Below are 13,625 nucleotides of genomic sequence, written 5' to 3' on the forward strand. Positions count from 1 at the left end.
CAGCTTTCGAGAATGGATAACATCCTTAGAGTCATTGCGGCAAAGAACGAGGAGTTGGAAGCCCGCAGCCGCCGCAATAATATCCGAATTATAGGTGTACCGGAATCCACCAACACAGGGCGTATGGAAGACTATGTGGAAAGAATACTCCTCGCTGCGGTGGGATCAGAGGCGTTCTCTAGTCAATTTATTGTCGAAAGGGCACATCGCTCACTCGGACTGCAACCCAAACCGGGTGCCCCGCCAAGACCCATCATTGCAAGGCTGCTAAATTATAGGGACCGAGATACTGCGTTACGAGCAGCGCGCACTAACCAAAATCTGGCATGCGAGGGAATCAAATTCTCCATCTACCCGGACTTCACGCCTATAGTGCAGGAGCAGAGACGCAAATTTCTAGAAGTTAAGAAAAAGCTCCGGGCGTTACAGATAGACTATGCACTGTTATACCCTGCGAAACTAAGAGTTACCCATCAGGCGAAGCAACATTTTTTCACTAACCCCCAACAAGTGGAAGATTACTTGAAAACATTGCGACGGGCGGGATTAGGACGCCGAGAAGATAATGTTGGGCAGGAGGAGGAGGAGTGATCATTGAACGGAGACATGTGCTCGCAGGCTTTCGAGACATTGAAGGGATGTACTTTTTTCCTACACTTTACTGAGAGGCCCGAAGAACTGCCTCTCTCGTAAGGGAACACTTCTGCTGTACGAGAGTACCATGGACGGGTACTGGACTGTTGGTGGTAACGTATTCCAGGCACCACTCCCCTTCCCTTGGAATGTGCCTGACTAGGGCCATATGGAAAACAGGGTAAGGTGTAGGGGGTGGATAAATGTGCCCCCTCAGATGACCCCGACAGGGAATAACCCAATAGACTTGTTTGCAGCGTTATGGTTTTTGGGGTGTTTGACCATGTTTCAGGGTGGGGGGAGGGATGGGGATTCTGGCAAGTTGGGGCTGCTTCAGTGGGTGGGAAGGGAGGGGCATATGTGCCATTTGAAAGGGGGGAGGGGCGGGGAGTTTCTGTTTTACGAATTAAGATTGGAAGCGATGAATATCAAAGAGATGGTACAGGTTGATCAGACAGGAATTCATGACTTTACCAAGCGAGAGGGCATTCTCGCAGTGCAGTTTGTACACTCAGGAGTTGAGTTCGGAGAATGTAATAGCATGTATATTGCCTTAGGCCCCGTCTTAATTGACCATTGGCGTTTTGATAAAGGGGGGGTCCCTACCGATGCAGTTCAAGGCATTGAGTCGCCGTGCGGTTGCATGATCTGCTGCCTATTATTTACAGGCCACACTACAGATGGGAGTCACTGATCTGAATATATTGACTTGGAATGTGAGAGGTTTGGGGGACCCAAGGATGCGTCGGCAAATCCTGGCATATTTAGACCGCCACTCGGTTCACATAGCCTTTCTTCAAGAAACTCACTTCAAGGCACATGCCACCCACATGTTTGCCAAACGATGGGCCAGCCACACAGTTTTCTCAGCTTTCTCAACGTACGCTAGGGGTACGGCTATACTGGTAAAAAGAGGCACGCCCTTTCATATGGCAGGTACCATGGTAGACACTCAGGGGAGATACTGTATGATGTGGGGAAGGCTGGGACACATTGCGATCACCCTGGTTTGCTGCTATGGTCCAAACATTGATGATCCGCAATTCTTTGTGGAGTTGTGGGCAACAATTGTGGGTACAGGCCCGCAGCATATATAGTTTGGGGAGGAGACTTCAACACTACTATTGATCCAATATTAGACAGGTCACACCCAGCCCCTCACCACTACACTAAGGCAAGGGCGGCATTACGGGCGGCGATTGACGATCATACATTGCTAGACGCCTGGAGACACCTGCATATTGATGTGCGGGAGGGTACACACTTTACAGCGCAGGCACGATCTTGGGCAAGACTAGACTATATTTTTATGTCACCACAGTTACATACCGCACTGGTTAGATCACAACACCTCCCTAGGACGTACTCTGATCATTCTCCCGTACAAATCACATTACGGTCGGCGGATCTGGGTCCTCCACCCTCTGCCTGGCGAATGCAACCTACAATGTTACTCGACACTGCATTTCAAGAGGAACTCCGCGAGGAATGTTTAGATTTTTTTAGAAGAAATAAAGATTCAGTCAATGATGTGGAAACTATCTGGGACGCATTCAAGGTGACGCTGAGGGGTTTCTGCATTGCTAAAGGTTCCGGTGTCTTAAAGAGCATACTGGCCCGGTTGAGGAAACTAGAATTAGAACTTAAGGACGCTGAGGCATCCCTGATTATAGGTCCTGCGGATGCTGTTCTTTCGAATATCCGTGAGAAAATCTCGGAATAAACTGAGGAAGCCACTAGAGAGTCGAAGTTCAGAGGCAAATATTGGACTGCTGGCCGATATGGTGAGGGTTAGAGACCGGGGAAAGCACTGGCAGCTACGATTAAATTGGCACGTGCGCCTAATGTGATATTAGAAATCGAAGATCCAGAGGGTGAGGGCTTCAGGGATACTACACAAATACTGAATGCATTTGTGATGCATTATAGTACGCTATACACATCTACTAGATCCGGGGACCTACACTTGCAGGAATATCTTGCTGATGTGTCCCTTGGATGGCTGAGTGATGCACAGCGAGCATTCTTAAGCGCCCCATTTGAGCTGGACGAAATACGCGACGCAATCATGCATATGAGGTCGGGTAAAGCAACGGGCCTTGACGGGATCCCAATAGAATTCTACAAAACATACATTGACTTTATGGCTCCTGTGTTGCGTGAGGTCTGCGAAGATGCCCTTGAAGTAGGCCACTTGCCTTCCTCCAGCGCTCATTACATCACTACTCAAACCCGGAAAGCCTGCGAATAAATGTGACTCGTATCGACCTCTTTCATTGTTGAATTGTGACGTGAAGATACTGGCAAAAGTCATTGCTACACGTATTAGCCTTCTCCTTCCTACTCTGATCCTACCCGATCAATCGGGCTTTGTGCCTGGTAGAGCGACGTCACATAATCTGCGCACTTTTTTCTCGATCCTCAATTCTGTGCATGAAGATTTACCAATGGCGGCAATATTCCTTGACGCCACAAAAGCCTTTGATTCGCTGGAGTGGGACTATGTGTTCCAAGTGCTTGAGAGAATGGGGTTTCCAGCAATATTTATCTCATGGATTAGATTATTATACGAGACTCCCGTGGCTAGAGTCCTCATTAACGGCAGACTTTCCTCTGAATTCCCTGTCACAAGGGGCACGCGGCAGGGGTGCCCCCTATCCCCGTTCCTATTTGCTATCGCCTCGGAGCCACTCGCCGCAAAGTTGAGACAACATCATAAAGATAGTGCACTGCGATGCTTTCAGAGACAAATACTTATATCTATGTATGCAGACGACATTACTTTATATGTGCGCGATCCTAGTGTTAACCTGAACCCCATTCTCAGGGAGTTTATCAGATTTGGTAGACTCTCCGGAGTCCAGATCAATTGGAGTAAGTCGTGCATATTCCCACTTACGGCGTCCACGAGCCAGTTTGGACTAGACTACCCCCTTACTTGGTGTGTCGGTGACTTTAAATATTTAGGTATCCATATAGAAAAAGATTGCGATGAATTGCTCAGAGCCAATTATGGCACTACTATGACTCGCATTAGTGATAACATCACGAGGTGGATTACTCTGCCCCTCTCCATGGCAGGTAAGGCATCTTTGTTTAAGATGGTGATCCTTCCTCAATTATTGTATCTATTCTTAAACATCCCCTTCCACCCCGGAAGATATTTCTTCCAGCTACTTCGCACAGAGCTAACTAGACTTATTTGGGGCGGGAAATCACCTCGGCTCAAGTGGGAAATATTGATTAGGCCATACACTCACGGCGGGTTTGGCATACCAGACTTTGAATTATACTTTCAGGCTGCACAGGCGCACTATGCATTCTTCTGGATACGTCAGCCTAGATACATGCCACAGTTGGCAGCGGAGCACTGGCTAGCCCATCCGATCCCGATAGAAGGGGCGTTATACTCGTTGGTGCCTGGCAGAGACAAGACACCCACGACGGTGATGAGCACGATTACCGCCTGGAACCGTATGACTGTTAGGTTGAAGACTGAGATGCTATATGCACCGCTCTTGAGGCTCGTTTACCATCCGGAGGTGCCGCTCCTGCAAGAGGCAGCGTTCCATAGGCTGCTCCGCAGTATCCACTTCTCGACATGGGGAGACCTGTACCACAATGGGGAATTCCGATCTATGGCACATTTGTTTGAGGGTATACATCCATCTCCACTGGACGTTTTTCTATACGTTAGACTACGTCAGGGCTTAAAGGCGATTACGCCTGATTTCCCTCGGGAGCCCCAGGTCTTCGCTCCCCTGCAGCGTATCCTCCTTAGTGATACCCCTAATAAACTGGTTTCGACACTGTACATGTCTGTGCACACGCTGGTAGACTATGCACCATTAACGGCTAGATTAAGGTGGGATCAGGAATTGGAATCGCCACTCACAGATAAACAATGGGAATTCTGTCTTCAACAAACTGAGCGTATCTCCTCGAGCAGCAGATACAGAATTATTCATTATAAATTTATACACCGACTGTATTATACTCCGGTCCGTATGTGTCGGCTTCGCACCACTGATAACTGTGACAGGTGCGGCGCCCCGGGGGCTGATTTTTTGCACCTGGCGTGGGCGTGTGACGCAGTACAATTATACTGGAAACAGGTGTTCACAGCACTGTCCGACATGATTCACACACTAATAGACCCATCCCCGGTTGTAGCGATACTGGGATATACGGAGCCCATACAGGCAGCACTTCGCAAGTTTGTTGCCTTGGCCCTCTTGTTAGCTAAAAGACGGGTTGCATGTCGATGGGGTAGGGGAAGGGCCCCTAAATTTAAGGACTGGTTGCGAGACCTTGCTTATTGTCAAGAGCAATTACATACGTATTCTGAATTATTACCAGTCGCCTCCAGACCCACGGATATCTGGTCCCCATTACAATGTTATCTGTTAGATGGACACCATGATACTGAGGAGGAATAACTCTCTAAGTGAACCCTTAATGTTATTGATGTCTTAGAGACTGTACACACAGCTGCCTTGGGGGTACAGGGAGGGGGGACAGGGCCTACTGAATACATACCATATGTCATACTCTTCAGAGTTTGTAACTGATTCATAGTGTATGCACGCATTGAACATTTTGACTTTAGGATATTTTTTGTATTTGCGATTTCGGACCGAACTGAGCGGCTTCTTCCTTTTGCAGTGTGGAGATATTTATGGGGGAATGTGTTATTTATGTGTCTACCTAGGGTGACGCTGGGACCTATGTTTGATGCAATGTGGGATCCTTTGGGATATTACAATGTTAATGTACTTAGAAATGTGATGCCGAGGCCGGGGTAGTGTACGTGCTTAATGATGAAGTGATGGTATGTGTACAAGACTTGCACTGATTTATGTTGTAAGATCGCAAAAATTCCAAAAATAAAGTAAAAAAAAAAAAGTTTTAGTAATCACCATAGCTTTAGTCTTAAAATGAATTTGTTTCATATTACGTGCGCCTTATATGCAGCTGATCTTTCCATTATAGACATGACTGAAATTGGTCTACAGAGGAAATTAGATTGAATATTGTAGACAGAACAAATTGGAGGTAAACATGGATAAAAGCAAAGTGCTCCCATCTGGAAACGGAAATCAAAATATAAATGACATCTAGTTAAAACAAAAGTAGAGGTAGTCAATAGGTACAAATATCTAGGGATGTGATTCGGATAGAAATCGTAATGTGAAGGTCTCATCAATTCCCAACAGGTAGGATCACTTTCGCCTGTAAGGAGGCTTAAGACATTTACTAAAGAATATAGAGGTCATCCTAGACCGGTTTTATCTGCCTCCCTTGCTATGATCCACCCTCAATTTCCAAGACTGGTTTTATCTGCTTACTTTGCTGTTATCCACCCTCAATTTCGATTTGGAGTTGAAATACTTTGCTTAAGTGGTAAATTTGAGTGGGATCTAGAAGAGAGAAGATGTCTAAAATAACTCATCTCTATACCTCTAATGCAATGATCCAAGCCATAAGGATGGAAACAATTCTAACTATCTGGAGCTATGTAGCTTATGCAGAGGTGATTAGATTCTGGAACCGAATAGGTCCTAGCCCTACCCAAAAAAATGCTACACTTTGTTGAAACGAGATTATGTATAGTGAACTAAAGTGAGCTAAATAGGTCCACAAAATGCTTAGTGAGATATGTAAAAGGTCATTATATTTATGAACGCTAATTTATGAGTGAGAATTTCCAAAGCAGAGCAAACGACATTAAAATGCTTTAAGAAAAAAATGGGGGCGCTCCCAGACGTTCAATTTAAAAACAATCCCAGGTGTCTAGTGGTTTTCTGCCCTTTAAACACCGTCCCCCCCCTGGAGGGAGGGGGAGCAGATCGAGCTCAAAAATGGGGGCAGAAAATTGAGTAAATAAAGATACCTCAATTGGGGCGTAACCCTTGCAAAAGGGGCCACTTCCCACCACAAAAGCAATCCCTGGTGGCCTAGTGAGTGCATTACTGCTGCGCAATTGCGGTCCCGTCCGTGATTCCGCAGTAGTAATGCCCTCAAGAGAGACACCAGGGAAAAGGAAAAACTTTCCTTTCCCTCTGTGTCTCTCGGCCTGCCAGATTACTCCCCCTCCTCTCCAGCAGAGGGCGTACCCGATAAGATGTCCTCTTGATGGACGCTTTGGAAGAAATGGCTTCCAGCGCCTTCCCAGCTGCCTATGATGATGTCAGTTAATTATGCGCCTGCTAACATCATCATAGCGCTGGAGGAGGGGGTGGGTGATAGCGGAAACGCTTCCGCTGCCTTTCCTGGAAGGGGGTATGTGGTAGGGGAGGATGGAGGGGATTCGTCCTTTGCACCTGAGTGGCGGTGCTAAGGACTCTGCATACCTATATATATATAGAGGGTCTTTAGGTTAGCCATCTTCTGTCTTTGAATGTCATTCACATTCTGCTTCACACAAAGAAACTATACAATACATAGTCCATCACAAATAACATTTTAATGTGTCACCTATTGTATTTAATATTGTAATTTGAACTTACTTGTAAAACTATACTGACTTGATTCAGTGTGATTGACCTAGAAACCACTTTACTGTTTTGTCTCATCTGCACAGCTTTGTAAGAAGCATCACTTCGGAATAGACAAACCGGAAAAGATTGCTTATTCTCCTGATGACTCCAAGTTTCTAATGAAGACTTTCACTCAGATTAAATCAAATGTGTCTGCTCCTAACAAAAAGAAGGTGAGAATTTCTTTCATATGATTACCAGACCTCAACCATTACAGTATACAAAATGTGTCTCAAATTATCTCATTGATTCTGGAGAATATCAGCGGCAACAGGGTGTTGCCAATCTACACACACATACTGCAAATGTCTTTATTCATGGGGACATCAAGACTGCTCTATTTATGTGTGCGTTGAAATGTTACTGTTGTCCTTCTGTGTCCCTTTTTCAGTGATTGCTTTCCATCCATTGGTTTGAGAGGTGTGCCATCAGAAGGGCCTGTGTCTGTATGTTTGCGTTTATTCTACATGTGAAGGCACCACTTGACTCAGATGGTCAATCTTTTCTTCATGAGTTAGTCTCTTTTACTTTCAGAAATTCAGAAGTAAATCACATGTTAATCGGGAATAACAGAAAATACGTATTTTGAAAGTATCCAAGTGGAGTAGGGTGTCCTATATGAGAAGAGCTGTGGTTGTTTTGTGTGGAGGTCACAAATGTGCATCAATCATGTTGTGCACGCTTGACAGTGCAGCGGGCATAAAGGCTTTATATACTTATGTATTGTATTGCATAGCTATTGACCTTTTGATCTTACCTTTGAGAGCCCCCATGAGGTCAGTTTTAGAGTTCATGTTTAATTCATTTAACGATAGTGAAGTGACTACATTTAGAAAGACTCGAGGATGGCCATGTAGATACTTTGAGCATGCAGGCAGATACTATTGCGTCAAATGAGATGTGGTGAACTACCCCATTTTATATAAGCTATGTCTGGTATGCCAGGGTTGTTTCTGATAGCTTAATGCTAAGGGAGTTGTGTTAGTATATTTTGTGTTTTGTGCATTTGAACTGGTGCATTTAAAAATTGGTAGTTTGATGGGAAAATTGCTGAGTTTCCTTGGTATGATTCGTAGAATTGAGAAACCTCAGTCTTGAGCTGTAGCTTTAACAGTTTTAGGAATGTTTCACAAAGAGGTCAGTGGGCACTGCAAAAGTCCCGCAATGCGATTTTCCCGTTGTCCAGCAACTAGAGTAATTCTTGTGAGACTGGTTTCATTGTAGAAGATGTAGAAATAAACTTCCAACTAAGTTCTGGAGCCACAGTAGTCTGCGTCAAAGGTATTCAGGAGCATTGAGGTTGAGTGTATTTCCTTGGATGTGAGAGCTAAAGGACAAAGGTGGCTGTCACTCAAAGCCTGAATCCCAGGAAAAAAGATCCACCCATGTAGGACGATTACTTTGTTCTTTATTGTCAAGTGAGATTTGTGTCCAAGTTCACTCTGATTTCTGATAGAATTGAAAGGAATTGGTGGATAACTCAGATATGATGACCAATAAAGGGTTAGTTGCGAGTGAACCTAAATGCTCTATGTATGTCCAGGGTCGAATCTTGCTGGTATGTGGTTTTAGATAGTTCATAGTCATTCAGTCAATGACTGTTAGAAGGGTGGTTCCAAACGTGCAGCCATCCGCAACATGGGGCTTTTATAGTTTTAGGATGATCTGAGTGTCAACTGCACAATTATTGCAACCAAGAGCCAAAGGTGCATTGATCGTGAGAGAATTGCAGAAACAGTAGGTGCAGGAGAGGAAAGTTAAGGGGAAGAGAAATGAATTGACATGCTCTGAACCCTAGCTTGATAACTCAGTGAGGAGTGTCAAAGAAGGAGAGTAGAATGATATAACCTGCAGATGTGTCCAGTAAGATATGTGTAGCAGCTCAATTTCCCCTTAAGCTAGCACCAATTCAAGGGCCGCAGAGACCGAACCGGAGTAAAAGGTACTCGCCTGTACAATAGCCAAATAATCATGTGTATATACATATCTGGACTAAAGGGATCTTCATTTTGCCAAGAGGCAAAAGGATGATCATTTGGAAAAGTGAGAGAAGAGAGAGTGCACTCACTGTGTTCCCAGAAAAGAAAAGGTTTGGAGAGGCTAAGGCAGCAGTTGGAAGACATATTGGTAGCCAGATAGATTTAAATATATCTCGCTTGTTTCTTGAAATGGTTAGCCGAAGTTGTGAGGCAGAAAGAGTAGTACTTTTTTGGGGACTTTACATATGGTTGTACTACATGTTGCGAATTCGCTAGGCAGAGTTGTCAGCCAAGGTATTTGTTCCATTTCGCCACTAGCGCTCCAAAGTATTGTCTGCAGTGTTGGTGGTAGCCTGCTCTTTAGTAAGCAGTTTAGCAGATATAAATGTCCTAAAGGAAAGGGAAGATCAGAAATAAAGAATTAGATGTGTCTGAGAGACCATGGTCGAAGTTTGAATGGTATTGTTTGGTCATGTGAGCTTGTCCAAAGTTCTCTGTCAAAAACTGTGTTTTTTAATTGTTTTGCACTGGGCCAAGACTGCAGTAGTGAATCATAGCATGGAGCTTTGATCAACCAGTGAATTGGGTTTGATGCTTTAACATTTTTTTATCCCATGGTCTATGAATACAGTATGAATTGTATGCCTAATTAAATGAGTGAGATGTTAATATAGTTGCAGTTCTTCCATGTTAGAGAGTAGAGTTTCAGTTGGAGTCAAATTAAGGCTTGTCATACTAGGCTTTGAGTTGACTGACAATAATTGTTATGAATTCGCAGGAGACGTCATTAAAGGTAGTGTTTTGTGGAGGAGGTGTGCATATGACGAGAAAGGTGTGCAGGGTGCTTGGGTAAGATTGCTCCTGGTAAGGTAGGATTCCATCTCATCAGCAGAGAAAGTGAGATGGGGTGAGGCTTACTAGGTGTGTTTCTGTGCTATGGCTATACCTCAGCCATGTTTGGGTGATTATGGAGAATGATCTTATAGTCTGGGAGAGGTGTAATTGCTTTGATTAAAATAGAAACTGGGGGTATACGTGCTCAATAACTAAGACATTCATTTGAGATAGTATATGATATTGCTAGTACGTGCTTGCCCATACTAACGAACGTTCTAAACAAAATGGTACACAGATCATCAGATGAGGACTTTTTTGAGTAGATACAAGTGGGTGCCAGAAAGGCAAAAATATGGGGAAAGCAGTCATTTGACACTCTAATATGTTATTGAGTCAATAGCAATTTACATCATGTATTGATAATCTTAGAAATAGCTGCAGTTATTTTTACCTGATGGTATCTGATGCTGAAGGCATCCAGGTGGGTTCATAGTGCAAGACCCTCAACGCCCAGAGCCAAAAAGAGGAGTCACAAGAGGGAGTCTAACTTAGCATTCTACAACCTTCGCTGCAGGTCACCCAGGCAAGGATGCCATTGGAAGATAAATGAATGTACAAACAGCTATGAATGTGACCTCAGTTCCTCCAATGACAGTGAGTGGAGTACAGCAATGAGAATGAGAGGGAATGTGGTTCTAGAAATCCTCAAACTCCTTCTCAGGGGTCTTACCAATAGGTAGTCCATTCAAAAGCAGCAAAGGAATTGACAGAAGATCTGGAAAATTCAAAGACATCTTTATTACAATTAATTGTGAGGCTACGTCGCCCAGCCACGCCTAAAAGCGACTGAATGAGATAGCCTGCCTTCATGGACTCCGCACAGTCCTTTTATACAAATTATTATGCCTTAGGCACATATTTGAAGTACATTCCCAGAACGTGCACACAGATGCAAAACCCACTTTCAAGATAAGTCCAGGCCATAAACAATGTCCACATAATGAATACATTCTTTAGCTGACAAGGCCGGATAACCCCAAAACTGTAAGATCACAGCCCATGGCATAAATAGCTCGTGGAGGCAGGAGCAGGAACAGATGGAAGTAAGATAGGCAGGGTGTGTATGCGATGAGAAGGTTTATGGCATGTTGGGCCTTGATGCTATCTTGCTCGGCCACTGGGAGAGGAACTGACCAAACAGGTTCGGCCTGGGGCAATGGTTTCACCTGGTCCAGGTCAGGAAAAAGTCAATCAAGGTGTACGTGGCCTTTTGGAATCGAATTTAGCTGTATTATAGCCTATGTAAAGGGCAACACCAAAATGGCTGCTGTACACAAAATGGAAGCCAAGGGTTCAAAACGAAAATGACAATTTCGAGGTGAAATTGTTACTGGAACATAACGAAAATGCTTGTACATAGTGTACTGGCCATTCTCGGTCTTTTGGTATAAAAATCGTCATGCTATGACAAAGTTTATTACACGAGTACAGAATTTAAAGTACCACAGACGCACCTTTTGCCCTTACATAGGCAATAACCTATACTCACGCTAGTCTGAGTCCAGATCTATGTTTTATAAAAAAATCCTCAAGATGTTACTGAAGCATAATCCTATTACCTAGCGACTCTCTCGGGACAGGTCTCCCTACACACGCAGTAGCACAAAAGCCTATCTGTAGTATGTGGTACAAGACCACACGCCCAACAATCAGTGATGTTCAACTACTAACTGGTGTTGATGAAAACGGTACAAAAGAAATTTATCAGTAAACTCTGATCTCCTAACTATCCGTGTTCGGGTAACATCTGGAAAGATGCAAAGAAGTAGAAGTAGGAAAAGACATAGGTTTGGGAGGTGGGTGCAGATGTGAATTGGGCAGAAAAACAATCCCACCCATAAAAGACAATGCCTCTTTAAAACACACTAGAAAACACGGCATTAAGAAAATATAGACAAAGTAGTGACCGCTATTACAAATGAATAATAATTTTCCACAACCCTAAGCAAACGTAAATCCTAAAATTATCTAGTACACTTTAGGTCTTCCTAAGCATTTCTGTAATTCATTATATGCTCAAGTGAAACAGTGGTGACTCTCATTAATGCTCTGAGGTGAAAAGGGAATACTCTTTCACAGAAAATGGACATTATTCTGCTTTTACTAAACAGAATAGTACTTTAAAACAATGCCAGCAAAGCAGCAAAAATTAGTTTCCAAACTCCAATTCTATACAAGCTCACAGAAAATACCCAGAGTCCGTCAAAGCCTCTACTGGCAGGCTTCTATTGTCCATCAAATCCGCTTCAAGTGTCTTCCTCGCGTTGGGCCTCTTCATTCAGGCTCTTCATGAAAATGATGTTACTCGGTATCCGTTGGAGTGCCCTCCTGGCAAACACTCATAGCTCATTCAAAAAAGTCGCAATGTCTCAAGGCAGTGCACCAGTGTATCTTCTTTGTGGCAGACACTACAAATGATGTGCGCTTCATTGATCATGGGCACAAAACATCTCGTGCAGATCCAAGCACTACTGAGAAACAACCTCTCAAGATCAGCAGCACTTCCAGACTCCAACACTCATTTATTCAGTGTCAGAGGACGCTCAAGCTGCTTTCTCATGGGCACCAGAATGTAGTGCCTTTTTCCAAACGTGGATCCTTGGGTGCACTGCCTTTCCACTGGAGCAAAGGAAAAAGAGGTGTGTGGGGGGCCAAAAACTCAGGCCAAGGGGATCAGGGGAGCGCGCGCTGTCAGAGGTTCAAGCACATGACAGTTGAACAAACTGAACAAACTGGATGACAGCCCTGCTATCAACAACAGGGATCCTTCGCATCTTTGAAACCAACTCCTCTTTTCTTTTCTTTTTACAACGCCTTTTGATGAAACAAATGGCTTGCTTGGGAGGTACCATTGGGGGCACGCTGATGATTGCTGTCACACTACTTTCTGGTTGCAGGAATTGTAGAGCCAAGAAGTCTGTCTTTCATCTGTCACTGATGGAGAGTGGGCTTAGTCTCGATCACAGGTCTGCAGGGTATCACTCTTCCTTTGACTCTGGAAGATCCCGCAGAACCTAATGATATAGGGAATGTAGCGCAATTGTTAGTTTCCTTCAAATCAAGCACAAAAACAGTTCATGGGTTTTGACAAGGGGACTGAAAGCAGGTGGCCTGCAATCTGCAAGGGAGTGGCCACACGCCATGGGACAATGTTGGTCTAGAATGCACTGTCATTTTCAAAAAGCAATTCAAACATAAAGGCAATAGGCAAAACAGTGTCTCTAAGTTTTTCAATTATGTTTGAGAGCATATCCTTCATCATCTAAGGGTAAATAACTACACAAAAATTCGATCTAAATGGATGTCTTCACATATGGTGGCATTGTCTAATGGTGCAAATATATATTTTCCTCAATGATTAAGCCTAGGTGTTCCTAAATTCCCTATCTAGAACATCTCAAAATAGAGAAATGACATAATACAAATTATCAAGAACATGAAGAAAAGTTCCTTTAAAAGGTGCATTAAGTGCACTATGCAATACAAAGGCTAATGATCAAATGTGCAGACGAAGGACAAACACTAGAAAGTCCTGGTATTTGCCTGATTAGAATACATCTGATCCCACCAAAAATTA

The 13,625-nt window shown here is 43.9% G+C and overlaps 1 protein-coding gene across 3 annotated transcripts in view; it reads left to right on the top strand.

The window, feature by feature from the left end:
- Nucleotides 1–13,625, top strand: part of INPP5F (inositol polyphosphate-5-phosphatase F) — a 1,146,251-nt gene that overhangs the window by 532,587 nt on the left and 600,039 nt on the right. For all 3 annotated transcript variants that reach the window (XM_078643924.1, XM_078643926.1, XM_078643927.1), the window contains one exon: nt 7,217–7,345. In XM_078643924.1, coding sequence (XP_078500050.1) covers nt 7,217–7,345 — 129 coding nt within the window. The remainder of the gene's footprint in view (nt 1–7,216; nt 7,346–13,625) is intronic.

The sequence above is a fragment of the Lissotriton helveticus genome, chromosome 5_1 (genome assembly GCF_964261635.1).
Source record: "Lissotriton helveticus chromosome 5_1, aLisHel1.1, whole genome shotgun sequence".
NCBI classification, from domain to species: Eukaryota; Metazoa; Chordata; class Amphibia; order Caudata; family Salamandridae; genus Lissotriton; species Lissotriton helveticus.